This window comes from Zalophus californianus, chromosome 6 (assembly GCF_009762305.2).
Source record: "Zalophus californianus isolate mZalCal1 chromosome 6, mZalCal1.pri.v2, whole genome shotgun sequence".
Taxonomy (NCBI): Eukaryota; Metazoa; Chordata; class Mammalia; order Carnivora; family Otariidae; genus Zalophus; species Zalophus californianus.
The window spans coordinates 62,438,020-62,455,979 of NC_045600.1; the positions used below are offsets into that span (position 1 = coordinate 62,438,020).

General features: G+C 41.3%; 1 protein-coding gene across 1 annotated transcript in view; it reads right to left on the reverse strand.

Moving 5' to 3' along the window:
- NPAS3 (neuronal PAS domain protein 3) overlaps positions 1 to 17,960 on the reverse strand; it is an 841,130-nt gene that overhangs the window by 64,567 nt on the left and 758,603 nt on the right. The window contains 1 exon segment of the mRNA XM_035728203.1: positions 1,372 to 1,490. Coding sequence (XP_035584096.1) covers positions 1,372 to 1,490 — 119 coding nt within the window.

Genomic DNA, 17,960 nt, shown 5'->3' on the forward strand with positions numbered 1-17,960 from the left:
ATTTACTGCCATTACAATGATACTAACCACTCGACCTACAGTTTGCTTCCAAAATTCCAAACTTGCTCCGTAACTCATAAACGTCTTGGGTTCAGTAAGGCAGGAAAAATAAAAATAATCCGAAGGACAGAGTCGGGAGTTTTTCCTCCACCATATCCCTTTGTAACGGGCCTCTGTAGGGTAAAGCTCCTGCAGGCGGAGCTGCCTGGTGCCTCTCCTTTGCTTCAAACCCCGTTAAAGGTTAAGGATGTTCCACATGTGCCCTTCAGACGGGTAGGACAGCTAAAGGTCGTTCATGGAAGGGCCTGCTTCCCTACCTCCTTCCTTTTTCTCTCTGAAGAATTCATGTCAAAGAAAGTACCCGACTCTGATTCTGGCAGCTGCTGGTTTCTGATGACTTATATATGGTTTTTAAGCCCAATGCTAATGACTCTTAACCAACTGAGCCACCCAGGCACCCCCAATGCTAATGACTCTTAAGCATCCCTGACAATGCCACAATAACCCTAAAGAACTGAGCTATCAGGCGCTCTCAACCCGAAAACTGGAAAAGGTTATGCCGGCCACATCTCTTGTACATTTGGTTGCTGCGTGTCCTCCCACATACAGTAAATATTGTTTGAGAGACTGGTTAGTGTGTTGTAAAATTGATAAGATTCAGGTTGCCAAAGGCATTTCATAAATTTCATAGGTCTTAATTTATGTTGCTATAGTAACCGAAATGTTGGAATTCCCTTAGATTAGTAGGCTTTTGTATCCTTACCCTTAAAATGATAATAATGTAGATTATGACTCCAGACGTGGTCTTTGCTGTTTTGGGGAAACAGGTGCTCTGTATGTTGAGTATTCTGTGGATGCTAAGGTATGACTGAATGTGCAATAATTGTAATTTCAACTAAGATTCCTGACACCCAACCTGATTTTCTTATTTGAGTATATGAGTCTTGGTGGCCAAGAGGTTAGTAAAATGGACAGTCTTTCTCTAAAGAGAAAGGGCGAATTTGAAGAGAGAAGTGGAATTCTTACAAGTAGCCATTCTAGAATGCTCATCTTAAGGACTGATATGAATTTGGTTCACCTTCCCCATCAAAGGGAATTTCTAGCAAGTGCTGAAGACCTTGGTTCATTATTAACAAGTGTTTTAAGAAAAGACACTCTTTTGAGGGATTTAGTGCCTCAGCAACGTCTGAAGTGAGAATGAGAGGTGTAATGAAGCCCGTATCTTGAGACAGGAAAATAACTAAGAACCCGATGGGCGGCTCAAGGTCACAGGCGTTAATTATATGGACCCAAAGCAGCTGGGAAACTGGATGCAAATGACCTAGGATTGACCTGAGACAGAAATATGTCCCTTCCCAGAGCCCAGCTTACCTTATATCCTGATGATTTGATGTGCACGCCGCGTTTGGTCAGAGTAGATTTCATTCGGATGAAAAAGGAACGCTCAAGGGTGTTGTCAGTGGTTAGCAGACTGGGGCTGGTTGACTCCACTGAAGAATACAAAAATATATACACACATGATTTAGATGTCTACACAGCCCCTCACAGCTACTGCTCAGGTGCAATCCTTGAGTTCACTAAAAATAAATGACTGATGGGTGCTAAGAGCGTAGTAATCAATTTACCTCATTTAGAAAATGTTTACTTTGCAGAAAATAAAAAAGAAAAATTAATGAATCCAAAGTAACTCCATTCCAGTTTCTGGCAGAAGCCTTTCAGGCCTTTTAACTTCCAGCAGCTCCCCAAGTGGGGTCTAAAGTAAGTAAGGGCAGCGCACCTCGAGACTTGGCACATGCACGGAACAGTCATGAGAGAGGAGGACACCGTAGATGTAAGGAATCAACCAAGACTGAGGCAGAGAGGCTGCTGATGAAGAGTACAATCACTTGCTCTTTGTTGTCCCTGCAGACCCCTTCTTGTAACATTTGCCCACTGGGCAGTTCTGAGGACCATGAAACTGTATCCTGGCCGGGATCCTCGCCCTCCTGAGTTGGTCTTCTTTGTTGTGGGGAATAAGAAAGCATAGAGTCTTCTCAACTGACTCATGATAGAGGGCTGAGAATGGAATGTATAGGCAGAAAGGGATAAAAACCACCAACAATATCAACTGTCCACTGCAGCTTGCCCTCCGTCCCCATCGGAACAGGATATTAACAAATAATAGTCTCCTCTCTTAAGCGAGACAGTTACTCTTTCCCTTCATGCACTTTGAGACTAAGTGGAACACTTCTTTACTTCTGAAACTTAAAATGGTAGTTTGCAGTCTTGTTGATCTAAAAACACCTTTCGGCAAACAGGCCACACGGCCACATAACACAGCCACACCTTCTAAGGGATTTTGTCAGTTTAAGTGTTTTCCTGCAAAGTAATTAATTTTGGCATTTTTAAGCCTAATCGATACTGTCTAATTTTGCTCTTCTAGAATAGTACTCTAAAGTTTAAAAAATTTTTCTGAGTCTAAAATTAAAAATATGTCCAACAAAAACAGGATTTGTTTTGAGAAGCCTAACACTAATTTTCTCAGGGGTGGGGGTACAGAAATATGTGTCACAAAGGGACTTGTAAGAATTAAGCATATATGAAAATGGTTATTAAAACACAAAGAAAAATAGGAAAAACAAGCTTTTGAACTTTAAGAAACGCATTCCATCTATTTCTAAGGGAAAGAAATGCCTATTTTTTTTACATGAAACTTGATGCTCAGATGAAAGAATAGAAGCTCCTATAATAACAGAAACCTTACTGTTTGTGGGCTATAGCTTTTCTTGTATTATTTCTGTCTAACTAGGACTGTATTTTCCTATGTTTGTGGCACTTCTGTTCTGGGGTGAGGGAGCCGCTGACAAGTGTCCCTTTCTTATGTTTCTCTTAAGGTTTTCTTTTCTTTCTTTCTTTTCTTTTTCTTTTTTTTGTTTTAGAGAGCATGGATCTGATGTCATTTTAAATGTACAGCTTTTTATCACTCGAGGGAAAAGCAGAGCCATGTTATATTTAGTACTTTCATTTCTTCTGATTAAATATGAATTACTATGAAATTTTTCTCATCATCTAACACGCCATAATACGCCAACAGCTTTTTAATACACTATATAAGCACAAACTTCTGCTCTAAGAGTTTAATTTGCCCCTCTAATCCAATCACATCAACCTTATTTCTCTTATCAGAGATTCCCATTTTGAATTAAATGAGCTCATTAGTTTTAATCAAAAGCAGAGAGATCAAAACTTAAACGTAAATGCTTTAGATCAGAACTGTCAGTCAGCCGTGCAGTTCTATTTTACTAAAACACAAGATCAGAGACCCTTAGAACCAATTTTTTTCTCGTAAGGGATGCCGAGAGCTTGAAGATGCTATATCCTTTTTTTATTTATTTTTTTTCCCTCCCCTTCCCAAGGACAGATTATACATTTAAGGTTAGACTTCATTTATAGCAGTTTTTCATCCTGGTGGAAATGGAAAAGTATGCCAATCTACTGTTGTCCCTTTCACATTTATTGGCACTGGTCCTCAGAGACTTGAACTAACGGGAAGCCATCAGAATCCACACCACAACCTCGGCCTTAAAAATTCAGCTCTGTGCAGCAAGATCGTGTTTGCAAAAGCTGAGGAAAAACGAAACTTCCTGCAGAAGTGAGATGTATTTTAGGGCCAGGGTGCTGGGGTACCCTGACCCCAGGAGGAAGGAACTGCCTCACTCCAGAAGAGTGAATAATTCAGGCATCATTAGAAACTATTGTTTTCAGGACGTAGAACTGCAGAGTACAACACTTCGTGAGCACGGTAGAGACCGCAGCACGGCTGCTTCCCGCTGGGTGACAAGCTTTGTATGAGCTGTGGGGGCCGAACGTGGCGTTCTGCGCCGAGGCCCTGCACACAGCACCCCCCCAGCCCTCCGTGTGTTACAACGGTAATTGCCTAAACATACAGGGGCGGCGGTAATTAAACCCAGGACAACTGGCGTGAGAGGAATGCTAAGGTCAGGTTTTGCTCCATTGACGCTGAGATTTAAGATCTAAACTGGTCTTCAAGCTCTACTTCCAACCATGGGGGAATGGGGAGTTGGGCAGAAAGTGAGGGGGCAACTTAGACCAGAGTTTGATTTCTGATAAAGATTTCCCTTTTCATTCCATATATGACTTTCTAGTTCTGAGGGCAGGGCGGGAGTTACATGGCACTCTGTCCCTTTCAAAGGGACACGTAACAAACCCGTTGGCAGCACACACTGGCCATGGCCGTGCTTCCTCCAAGAGCTAGCAAATACATGCTGGTTATCCCATCTCTGACAATGGTGTCTCTCATGTGAAAGATGAGTTATCCGCAGGTGACAGGTAAGAGCTGCAGCATTCCAAGAGAAGCTTTCTGAGTGTCTCAGGTGAGAAGCACGATTTTGATGAAGGTTCTGTTGGGAGAGAGCATGGCCTTGGTGACGGGCAACATGTCTGTGGCATTGAATAGAGAGAGTGTGTGTGTACACATGTGTGCAGATATGGATGTGTGTATATGGGGGGGTGAAGAGGACAGCGAGGCGAGAGAAGTGTCCTTAAGACTGGGGCCCTATAAAGATGGTGGGACCAGTCCACGTCAAAGAAGCATTTTAGAGTGCTTTCTAGAGATCAGATGCTTTCCTGTCAGCTTTTTGAGGCAGGCCATGATTGCTGCATGCTCCGATAAGAAATTTGGGATTCAGAGAAGCTCTGTCCGCTGCCAGAGACAGAGGAGAAATTTATGGGTAAAACTGGATTAAGTGGTCAAAGCCCAGATAGGGCCAGTTTTGACCCATGAATTATAAACGAGGAGCTGGAAAACAAAACACACACGAGACCCACACAACTCAAAGCTAGATAAAGAAATATACTCTCTCTTGCTGAATCTCAAGGGCCTCCACTTTTTAATAAATCTAAATTATCTCAGCTCTTGAAATGTCAGTTTTTGCATATTTTGTAAAATTTACAGAACAATTTATAGCAAAGTTGTAATAATTTTCATGTTGGCAAATGCCACCATAATGTGAGAAATCGTATCTGCGTTATTTCACATTTGTTTATGAATCCCTGACTAGCGTTGTAGTTGCTGCTTCCTTATTACTATGTAGGGGCAGGAGGTGAGGGAGGAGCTGGAGGAGGAGGAGGAGGAGGTAGCTGAGAACCGTCTAGTTGTACTGGCTAATCCTCGGGCCAGGTCCCCCTGAAGACTTTCAGTATTCTTTCCAGGGTCTCTGTAAATAGATGAGGCCCCAGCATAAAGAGGGTCTTTCTTTTTCATACACTACAAATGTTTTCAGTGCAACCTCGTGTCAGGACCCTCCAACTGGCACCAAATCCTGATGTAGTAGGGAAGGAAAAGGAAAATTAAGTTTGGGAAAACGACGTTGCTCCTCAATTGTGAACGAAGTATTTTTCCTTTGGAAGGGGAAGTGGATTGGGCTATGTTGCTAACATGTGAAGTTAAATATACTCTTTTCCTATTTCATTGCCTAAATGAATCTTTCCTTTTTCAGAGGGTCTGTACACACAGGAAAAACCAAAGTGCAAATAACCAAAACGACTTTCACAAGACAAGGGAAGACATGTTGGTTCATTTTGCAATTACCTCGATGAAGCCAAATTGTTTCATTGTCATATTCTGTTAGCTTTGTTAGATACTGATGTATTTCAGGACTTTAGAATGAGTATGTGACAAGCGATTTCTTTTCTTGCACAAGTTTTCCTGTGCTTCCTCAGGCACCTGGAAGTTATCTATAGTCATATGGCTTTCCGTAGTCAAGGAAATGTGAGCCAAAGTCATGTGTCGCTTCCAGGTGGAATCTTCAAAAAGAGCCAGTCTCTTACTAGAAAGAGGTCCTTTCTCTTTCCTTCTGCCATGGTGACTACCGACATTTCAGATGGCGCCTGCTCTATCAGCCTGGGTCTTGGAATGAAGACAGTGTGGGACAGAAGCCACAGCTGACCCTCACAGAAATAAATTTTTGTTATAATTTCAGAATGATTTTTTCCTGCAGCATAACTTAGCCCATACTGATGGGGTACAGATACTAGATCTTTATTATATAAAGAGAGTCTGTGTTTTCCAAGTCTTCCAGATTGTCAGTGGCAGAGCACACGGACGCGACCTATGTTTGTCTGACTCCAGAGGTCATGATGTTGCCAAATACTGTTCTTACAGCTCTTTATATCCTCATTTTATCTCTTATGCTGGGTATTCCAGAGCGTCAAGGCGGACACAGGTCTAATTTGCATCCCCTTTACCACCGACCATGGTTCCTTGTTTCCCAGAGCAAAAATTACACATACATGCACATAAATACATATATGGTTTATATATGTCTAATATATTCAAGAGCTGATATGCATTAAATGTCAACTTTAATGTCAAAAGATCTTCCCAACCTACTTTCCAAACAGTAGGACAAACATGGCAAGTAAATCTTGTCTCACAGATGGTATCCCAGCAGATTTTATGTTTACCCAGGATGACAGGTGGGGGTCATTTAAAAATGCCAAAATCGTTCCATACTCCTCCTTCCAAAAGGCAGAGTCTATCCTCTCTCCCCTTGAGTGTGGGCTAGACTTGGTGACTTACTTCTAATAAATAGCACGTGGTGGAATTGGCGGGATATGACTCAGTCATGTCAGGGAGAGTGGCTTCTCTTTTGCTCTCTCCTGGGTCATTCCCTCTGATGGAAGCCATCTGCCATGTGGTGAGGACACTTGCATAACCTTGTGGAGAGGCCAGCATGGCAAGGAACGGAGGCTTCCCAGTGAGTCATGGTCACACAAGTGAGCTTCGAAGTGGACCCTCCTGCCCCAGTCAAGTCTTCAGATGACTATGTTCTGACTGATATTTTCATCGTAACCTCAGGAAAGACCCTGAGCTAGAACCACTCAGATTAACGGCTACTGGATTCCTGACCTGTAGAAGATATGTGAGATAGCTTTAAGCAAAATATTTGGGGTGGTTTGTTATGCAACGATAACTAACACAATATCCACATCGACCCTCCTTTTGGAAAAATTATAGCCTTGTCTAGGCATGTGACAACAACATGGGTAGAACTCCTGTAATAGTGAGAAGGAATGCATTGCCCACAGTGCCAGTACCCAGTGAATTCACATATACAAGAAACACTACCTGCAATGCTGTGATCTTTGTAAGCAGAGTTTGTGTTTTCAAAGGGAAATGCTCAGTTGATTTTTTAAAATGTGCGATTTGTAAAAGGTGCTACCAATAGTGTCACCTACAAGATTGGGAGATCTGGACAGGCAGGCCTGATGTCTCTTGTCTGTCTCTTGTTGTATCTATTCCCTGCTCTGCTCCTGCTTCCCTTATGCCCTGTCCCACACCCCAGGTCTGGCAAGTGCCCATGATGGTGTTTCACGTAAGTAGTCACTCAGGGTGCGTGCGGAATAAACTAACAGTCAGATGCTTTCTTTTAAGATTAGCCCCTTTACCCCTGCCATGCCATGCTCACAGAACATCTTGGCCCAAGACTTGGTGTTTTGCTGTTGGTTGGTTGTTTTTGGGGCAAGGGGATCATATGCCTTCTCCTTGTATTCATCTCTAAGGCAGCGTGTTCTGCAAAAGGTTACTTTGAGTCATGGACCAGTGGTTTGGTAGTTAAAAAAGGATGGGTCTGATTCCCCCCAGAATTAGAGAATACTTTGTTCTCTTTTGGAGAGTTGGCGTCCATCTCACTGGCCTGTCCTTTACCACATGCCAGGCAACTCTGAAGGGGAGAACAGGCTTCAGTAGACTAGCCTGAGATCCTTGGCCATGGGGGCAAGGCAGTGCCCACCATTTTCTGTGAACACATGGTGCACCACCCTTTGGATGTCATGCAAATGCAGTTCCAGCCAGTGCGCTCTGGCTCAGCAATCAGCCCCTATCAGCTTTGGGGCTTGCTCTGGAGTACGACAAGCCCCCCCCCAAAAAAACCCCAAAACAAAAAACAAAACAAAAAATCCCCCTGAATTTATTTAAGTCTCATTAAGGCTGATTCCTGCTCCCACTCAGTTGTGAGTCTTCAGCTTTGTTTAGAAACTTGAGAATCATTAACTGAAACTCTAGAGCATAGCTGTGAAAATAATTGTGGTTCAATAATGATGTAATAAACTTTTTTCAAAGTCACATTAAGAATAATCCGCCAAAAAAAAAGGGAGAAAAATAATAATCTGCCAACCCATGCCACCTGTCAGCTCACACTCTCTGGCAGTATCTGCCTGCCCGGGATGAGAATCATAATGCATAAGGTTGCCTTTCAGGTTTCCTGTGCCTGGCAGGGGTTGCTGCTTGGTGAGGCTGTCCCCTGAGGGGGAGGACAGCGTTCAGCCGGCACCTGCAGCTCCGCACTTGGTGTGTGGATGATACCACTCTGAGCAAAGAGACACGGTGTCAGAGTCAAGCTGCTACCAGTGGGTGTTTCTGTACACAGCTATTAAGCCACAGGAAAGTTCACGAGGAAAACGCAGGTAGTGTAAAGATAGCCTTTGAGAGTACATGACATCCAACGTGACCCATTCTGCAGCAGGCTCTGCACTCCCAAGGACATGCCATATGAATACTGCAAGCAAGTGTTTTAAATCTTATTGGAGATGCCCTATAAATGTTGCCACTTGAGGGATCTATTCTGGGAGAGAAATATGGCATGTCCTCCCAGGATGCCGTTGGATTCCATTATCAATATTGCGTATGGGATCGAGTGTGGCAATGCTTTTATCATGACTATAAAGTGGTTACGAGCCAATTCCTCATATAAAACATACTCAATAACATTGAGGCTTCCCCCCCCTTTTCTGTTTCCTTCTTTTATTTCCTTCCTTTCTTTTCTCTCTTTTCCTTTCCTTTCCTTTTTTTTTAAACAACAAACATGATGTCAGACAAAGGGCATCAGGACTTGGTCTTTTGTAGTACAAAACAGAATAACAATACATAAACACCTTTGTGAAGGCAGCTCGAAACCCCATGTTTTCTATTAAAAAGTCATGTTCAATCTTCACTGTTGATAGAACCGAATAGCTAACACAGAGAACATTGTATATCAGAAAGGTCAATAGTTATTATGAGCTACAAATATATTTTTTTCCATCCTTCAGGCTGTTTAGCGCGTATCACAGCATGAGCAGCTGTCTTCTTTAATGCTTTTAAAATTAGAATCCCAAAGAGGAAGAAAAAATTATGGTTGCAATGATTGCTCTTTGCTTTTGTAAGTTTACTTTAATATACTATTTTATATACATGAATCTTCCATGCAGCCTATCCATGGGGCAGGCGCCGGTTGCCAGGACCGAGTTGAACTGCCATGTTTATTTTCTTAGCATTCTGGCCAAATCTCCATTTCGGGAGCAGATGTTGTCGACATACTATATTTTAAAAAGGAGTTATATAGAGGAGTCTGGCTACAGAGGCACTTGCAAACACACACATATGCATTCTGCTTTTTCACTGCTTTAAAGCTCTGTGACTAACTACAACAATGCCATGTGATGAGAAACAGCTATGCAGCCCTGGCTGCAAAATCAGGTGGTGATTTGAGCCATTGATACACAAACTCTCTCTCTTCAAGTGCAGGCCTATGGACTGGGAGCACACCTTTTAAGGTTTTAGAGGTTGATCTTTTGCCTGTCCCTAGAACTTTTTGCCCTGACTCAACACATGACCCTAAAAGACAAGATGAGGTTTTAAAGCAGCACATGTAAGCACTTGTCAGATGTTTTATTATAGCTCACTTAGTCTTTGTTCAGTTATTTAAATACTTACTGAGTATCTACAATGAGCTGGAGCCATTTGTAAATGTAAGTGCTTACATTTTGGAGAAGGAGAAATAGGCAGTAACTTCTGGCGGTGATGAATGCTATAAAGAAGTGCAATGCGGAGTGAGGGGCTGGAGAGCGAGGGGGTGATGGTTGGTTGGGTGGACGCAGGGGCCTCACTGATGGGAGGGCTTTGGAGAAGACATGAAGTCACGTGGGTAAGTGGGTGAAGATACCACGCACACCTCACATTGTAACTTTAGGACTTCGGACTGGTAAAAGGCTTTATAGAAAACTATTATTTGGATAGATATGTACTAGTGACCGATTCTAGACATGTTACCTTTTGTGAATTTTTTTTTTTTGGTCCAAAATTAAAATAAGTGCTATACTAAAGACAGATAATTTAACGTGTAGGAAACTGAGGGAGGAGTTAATGGACACAATCGTCCAGAGCGTTCAATGCCTCCCAGATGTACCTGCTGGTATTGTCCATTCTTTGGGCAACTCCAGAGGGAGGAGCTTCAGGACAGAATGGGGAGAAAGACTGAGTAAATAAATGACCTTCTTCTCTTTGGTGAGTTTTGGTAATGAAAATAAAGAGACCTGAGCATGTTTACTGATCAAGAAGGTGTATACACTGGAAATGGTAATTGAAGAATTGAAATCCTAAGGGACATTTAATCAGTGACTGAGAAAGATAAGTGAGCCTTTTTTTTTTTTTTTTAAGATTTTATTTATTTGAGAGAGAGAGAGAGAGAGAGACAGTAAGAGAGGGAACACAAGCAGGGGGAGTGGGAGAGAGAGAAGCAGGCTTCCCACTGAGCAGGGAGCCCGATGCGGGGCTCGATCCCAGGACCCAGGGATCGTGACCTGAGCCGAAGGCAGACGCTTAACGACTGAGCCCCGATAAGTAAGGCGCCCCGATAAGTAAGCCTCTGAAATGAGGGAGAAGAAAAAAAAAGGAGGATGTGAGAGAGAAAAGAGAGAGAGGGGGGAGACAGAGAGGAGTATTATGGGAATGGCCTTGAACAACTTAATTTCAGTAGAGGACGTGGGAGAAGGAGAGGATTTTGAAAGTGAAAGCAGCTACCTCGCAGCCCAAGTGGGCAAAGCAACTGGGACCGATAGGAAATAAGTAATAAGACTGCACAGTGGCTGGAAGTTGCTTAATTTTAAGAGCATTAATTTTCTAGGGTACCCTAATAACAATAGCTTTGTGGTCTTTCGAGGTAACGCTCAGGATCATGAACTTCTCCCAGGGATGGGAGCTGGCACAGTGGGAATAAAAAAAAGTCCGTAGAGTGAGGGATTGCCAAGGGTTAAAAACGAGCAAGTGAAAGTGACAGAGTGATGAGCTGGGGAAGAGAAAAGGGTGATGGGGCAGCGGGGTGGTGACCTGGGGGAGGCAGCCAAGGAAGGGGGCTTTGTTCAGAAAGGATTTGTGAGAATGCTGTTGATGGCTTTTAGATAGGTTTCTGTTCTATCTCTCTCGATTCTATGTTCATAGGCAAGTTGGAAAATATGAAAGAGTAAACCAGAAAATAAAAAAAATTATTTCTATAACCTTAACACTCAGTTATAGTCACTATTAAAACTAATGTTTTATTGCAGTCTTATTTACTATTTATTTATATACTTATTTCAAAATTGGGACCATACCTGTGTCTCCTGCATTTTTTTATGTCAGTCATAGCTCAGTGTGTGATAATAGTAGTACTTTTATTAGACACCATTCGGGGAATAAAGGATATTGGGGCTCTTGGTTGCAAATCAGCTTAAAAAAAAACAACAACAAATCGGAGTACCTGCATTTGCCCGTATGAGTATCATTTCAAACATACTATTTTTACATGGCTATGTAATGTTCCATTGCTTGGTGACGAATTTCTTTGAAATTAATCTTGCTTCAACTTTCTTATTATTTCCTAGGGTGGATTTCTAGAAGTAGTATTACTAGGTCAAAGAACATGAGCTTTCTTTTTTTTTTTTTTTTTTTTTTATTCATTTGAGACACAGAGATAGAGAGCACGAGCAGGGGGAGAGGCAGAGGGAGAGGGAGAAGCAGGCTCCCCACGGAGCCAGGAGCTGGACAGGGCTCGTCCCAGGACCCTAGGATGATGTCCCGAGCTGAAGGCAGATGCTTAACCATCTGAGCCACCCAGGCGCCCCATCTTTTCTTCTTTTTCTTAAAAAAGCTAATATGTACAAATTGATTCTGTGTACCACTTTGCAGAAAAGTTACGCTTTATCAGTTTACATATTATCAACAGTGTTTTGATGGTGTTCATATTGATTGCCATCTTAAAATATTCTCACTTGATAAAAAATATTAAATTAGCAGAAGATTCAGAGAAGATACTTTACTGGGGTCATCCTGAAAAGCAGTATGTAAAAACATCTCACATGTTTAATTTGCATCTCTATTTCTAATGAAGATGAATGACGTTTTAATCCATATTTATTGGCCATGTGAATCTTTTTCAATGAATCCTACATTTTTGTCCTCCGTTTTCCACTAGAGTTTTTAGTATCTTTCTTATCAATTTGAATGAGACAGTTACCTTTATTAAGGATATCATATTTTTAAAATATTTATTTTAGAGAGGGGGGAAGGACAGAGGGAGAGAGAGTCTTAAGCAGACTCCATGCTGAGCACAGAGCCCAACACAGAGCTTGATCTCACGACCCTGAGATCAAGACCTGAGCCGAAACCAAGAGTCAGATGCTTAACCAATGGTGCCATCCAGGTGCCCCAAGGATATTATTTTTGACATACTTCTTGTAAATATTTTCTCATTTGTTTGCCTTTCCTGTTTGTAATGTACCCTGATACATGTTTTTAAATTTTATATTGAGAAGTCTATATGTTTTTCCCTTTGTGACTTTTTTTTTAAATCTTTTTTTTAAAAATTTTTTTATTTATTTATTCATGAGAGACAGAGAGAGGGGGAGAGAGAGAGAGAAAGAGAGGCAGAGGGAGAAGCAGGCTCCCAAGGAGCAGGGAGCCCGATACGGGACTCGATCCCAGGACCCTGGGATCATGACCTGAGCCGAAGGCAGACGCCTAACCATCTGAGCCACCCAGGCACCCCCTTTGTGACTTCTTTTTGTTGCACTTATATCTTAGAAAGTTTTTCTCCTTTTTTTACACAGATGTTGGGCATGTTAAGAATGAACCATGGTTAAAAGTCAAGGGATGGCTATGCCAATGGGTGGCTAAAGGCAAGTCAAAGAACGAGCTTTTCGAGCTGTGGCAGTCAAGGAAGTGTGTGTGGAGTAGCTATTCATCCTGGTAACTGTCATTCGGGCATCTCTTGCCTCCTTGAGGAGACTGCTGCACAGGAAGACTGCAGAGCACGTGCGGACGCCATTGAGGACAGTAGGTAAGTGATGTGGCTGTTGATAGATGATGGTACTGAGAGCAGGTAATGAAGACTCTTTTTATTTTTTTAAGAGGAAATTCTGAAGTGATGATATTGGGGGAAACGGTACAGAAGTGGCAGTGGAAATGAAGTATGATGGCCACTCTTTCGCATTGGAGACTCAGAAGCATAGGAATCATGGTGTCTACTAAGAGAGGGTTTCAAGAGTGGTGGCCTCCAAGAGAGAAAGGTTTTAATAAGAATGAAGAGGCAGAAGTGGGGCTTGTGGAAAAGGTGGTGGCTCTAGCAGAGTTTATTCCTCATTAGGGTTCCCAAATAAAATATAGGAAACCTTATTTAATTTGAATTTCAAATAAACAATGACTGGTGTTTTTAGTGTGACCCAAACATTGCATATACATTTCAAATTTAACTGAGAATCCTATATTTTTATTAGCGAGATCTGGCCACTCTGCCCCTAGAAGGAGGAGGAAGGGTTTTACATGAGAGCTGTCATGTGATTAATAGGAATGAAGATTGGAGAAGTTTAGAAGATTGGCCTGAGATACATTTGTTTGACAGAGAAAAAGTTCTGAATGGTTGAAAGATTCCCCTGGAGAATGTTAGAGAACTAAGCAACGATTGAAAATTCAAGTGAATGTTGGTATAAATATGTGGCTTTTTTGAAATTTGCCTTCTGAGGGATGGGGTCTGGCACAATGGCCATTTTTAAAAACTGAAGTTTAACTGACATACAGTTTCCCATTAGTTTCAGGTGAATCATCATAGTGATTCGTTATGAAATGATCCCCAGTGTAAGTCTAGTTACCATCTGTCACCATACAAAGTTATTACGATATTATTGACTATATTCCCTATGCTGTACTTTTCATCCTCATGACTTACTTTATGACTGGAAGACTGCACCTATTAACCCCCTTCACCTGTTGTGCCTTCTCTCCAACCCTCCCTGGTCTGGTAACCAGTGGTTTGTTTTTTGTGCCTATGAATCTGTTTCTGTTTTGTTTTGATTGTTTTTATGCATAAGCCAAATCATACGGTAGTTGTCTTTCTTTGACTTCTTTTGTTTAATAAAACACCCTCTAGGTCTATCCATGCTGTTGCAAATGGTGAGATTCTATTCCTTTTTATGGCTGAATAATATTCCTCTGTGTGTGTGTGTGTGTGTGTGTGTGAGAGAGAGAGAGAGAGAGAGAGAGAGAGAGAGAGAGAGACAACTTCTTTATTCGTTCATGTAAAGGTGGATACTTAGGTTGCTTCCATACCTTGGCTATCGTAAATAATGCTGCAGTGAACATAGGGGTGCATATATCTCTCCAAATTGGTATTTTCATTTTATTTAGATAAATACCCAGCTGTAGAATCATAGGTAGTTCTATTTTTAATCCTTTGAGGAACTTCCATACTGTTTTCCAGGGTGGCTGCACCAATTTACATTCCCTCCAACAGTTCCAAGGGTTCCCTTTTCTCCACATCTTCACCAACACTTGTTATTTTTTGTCTTTTTGATTTTAGCCATTCTGACAGGTGTGAGGTGATATCTCATTGTGGTTTTGATTTGTATTTCCCTGACGATGACTGGTATTGAACATCTTCTCATGTGCCCATTGGCCATCTGGATGTCTTCTCTGAAAGAATGTCTATTCAAGAGCTCTGCCTATTTTTTTAATTGGGTTGTTTGTTTTTATAATAAGTTGTGTGAGTTCTTTATATATTTTGGATATTAACCCCTTATTGGAAGTAGCCAGTTTTTATTTCCGTGTGTGTGTGTGTGTGTGTGTGTGTATGTGTGTGTGTTCTGGGGATAGAGGAGAGCCTGTGTTGGCAGGTCTCCACAAATGTCTCCTGAGTCAGTATCTTCTGCTCATTTATTATTTTTTTATCATATAGGAGAAATTTGAGCAGCTAGAATTTGTTGGTTTCATTATGGCTTTAGTCCAGCATGTCTTAAAGTGGTTATTTTTCAAAATGTTTTCAGTTAGAAGTACTATATTAAATCCATCATTAAGAAAGGATTGAGGGGCTCCTGGGTGGCTCAGTGGTTAAGCGTCTGCCTTTGGCTCAGGTCGTGATCCCAGGGTCCTGGGATCGAGCCCCGCATCAGGCTCCCTGCTCAGCGGGAAGCCTGCTTCTCCCTCTCCCACTCCCCCTGCTTGTGTTCCCTCTCTCGCTGTCTTTCTCTGTGTTAAATAAATAAAATCTTAAAAAAAAAGAATTGAGGCTTATTGGAGAATATTCTAGTAACATTACTTGTAATTTAGGGGAGCCAGAAGTGGGAGATAGCCCACTAATTATCTATAGCTTACTTTGCTAACGAATATCTACCTTGACATCTTATAATTGAGCGAATTTTCCTTTTACTTATGATCCCAGTAAGTTTCAATGACCACTGCTCCATCTTAGTACCTAGACAAAGTCTTCTAATCCTTTGGCAGAAGTAACCCTGCTTTACTGTGAGGAAGACAGGGCTTCATCATTATAATTTTGGTCAGCTGATAGATGTGTAGGCATCATAATATATGTGTCGGCATCATTTCCTTATCTGAACTCGGTGTTAGGTCATTTGTGTATTTTCTTCAAGGCTATGCATAATCTTCCCAAGTGGTGGGGATAAAAAGCAGACATTTTTTAATGACTCCATTTACATAGTTTGCAATTAGGCTTGCTGTAGAATTACCCTCTTTTCTTCAATTTAAAAAGATAAAGGCTATTGCTAATGGTGATGGTGAAAATGGGGTTAGATGCATCCTTTTCTCAAACTGGGTGCAAAGCAAATTTGTATTAATTACTGCATTACTGCCCCTTTCCCTGCTTCACATATAACTCTCTAATGATGTACTTGTTATTTTTTAACATCGACACTTCAGCGTTATATCGGATGGCGTCTGGGTCTAAATTGTATATTCTATAATGCCAAGTAATTATTTTAAAAACTGGCACCACATCTTCCTTGTTGCCTGGTAGCTGAATGCTCCCACTGCATTTGTCATAATTGTTTTGCAGTTAATCCTCTCAACTGCAGGGACTCCAGGTATTTATGGTTGCCCTTGATCTGGGTCTTCAATTATTTGACCCTCCGTGAGAATGAATCCATCTGTAACAGTCGGCTGTCCTTTGCCCATTGCTCCATTTTATTATTGCATTTATTCCCAACAAACTCCATTTGCATGTCATTAGTAAAGTTCTTAGGATTTTTCAAGAGCTTGAGAAAGCTGCATTTAGAAGTGAAGTACAGGTTCAGGTCCTGTCCATGGAGAAAATGCCCCTGTTGTGATGCTTATCCTCATGTTTTGCTCAAAGTTATGACCGGCAGCTCTGTTTCCTCCTCGATCGCTTCAGTTACAAGCAAAACCACATACATCAAGACAAGTTCCCCTGAAATAGAAACGATTTATACATATAACACTTGAGATGGAGCACTCTTTCCCTCTGCAGAGAGACTTCAGAGTATTTCCCACTCACAGCACAAATAATGCACAGGTATTGTAATGATTACTAATATTAATTACCTACATGGTAGATAGTATGGCTAATTTTACTTTGTTCCCATCAGGTTCATGTACTATGTTTTTGGTGTGCAAATCATGTTATATTCTTTAAATCGTGAGGAGCTAATACACTGGACAAAATTAGCTTATATCCAAAGTGGAAACTAAAAAATCTCAGATCAACCTAGAAAGGTCTTTATTCTGATAGCTTCATCTTGCCCTTCAGAGTTTTTTTGTTGACACTAACAACCACTACAGTCCTTTCTCTAAGAGTAGAATGCTTCTCTCCAACCAGGTAAAATAGCACTGTATATATAAGTAATTTGGGGGGAAGACAGAAGTAGTCTTAAAGGGGAAACAAGGGCAAAGGAGAAATTATCTTTTTACTGAGAGAATTAGTTTACTTTAAAAAGAATGCTCTCTCTTACACAATTTGAAGTCTAACATTTTGGTAGATGCATGTAAGTCCAAAAACATAAAATTATCAATAAAAATCCTTGCTAGTTGGACAATTATTTTCCTTTCTCCTTTTGGCTTGTTGGGGAAGAAAGAAAGTATTCAGATACATGCAGAACATGTAAGTAATCTCAGTAAAGTGATATTCTTGGGATTTTCCATATTTATATATTTTTTCCTACATTGTATTTTCACTACCCAAGAGCCCAGGCTGTTATTTTTTTCCTGAAGTCTGAAGATCACCCCATGGATTAACAAATGATTGAGGATTCTCTCTTAAAAGACTCTTTAAAAAACTGTCAGAATCAGCCTGAGACAAAGATTTATTATGAACTATTTAAAGGGCTTAATATATGTATCCCCAATGAGCCCTTGGAGCAAACTAAAAAGGAAGAGTGGAATTCTCAAAGAATAGGAAAAATTCTCCAATGCCCCACTTTCTTCGCACCACGATTACTGTTTACTCAAAGGATAAAATGCCTAACCTGTCACACAAAGTCTTCAGAAGCCACAGTCCTGCTGATGTACAGTAAAAACAAAACAATGAAGACCGACAGTAATGTGCTTGAGAAAGGCAGCTGTAATTTACTTTCTAACCTGTTCACTAACACACTAATGTGGCTACATCTTGTAGCAGGAGCTGATCTCTGACCCACGCAGCAATCAAACAACTACCGGAGTGTTGGCTGTCACAGAAGCTGGGACCGTCACCTTAATTATACGTTGCTGGATAACAAACCTCTTAATGAGCAACTTTTCTCCTATGTGTATTCCAACTCACCCCTTCTGTCCTTGAGAAGGCCCATTGCAGATCACGGCAGTTGGAATTTGCGAAGCATATTCATAAGTATTCTTCCTAACAGGTAATAAATACTACCTGAGC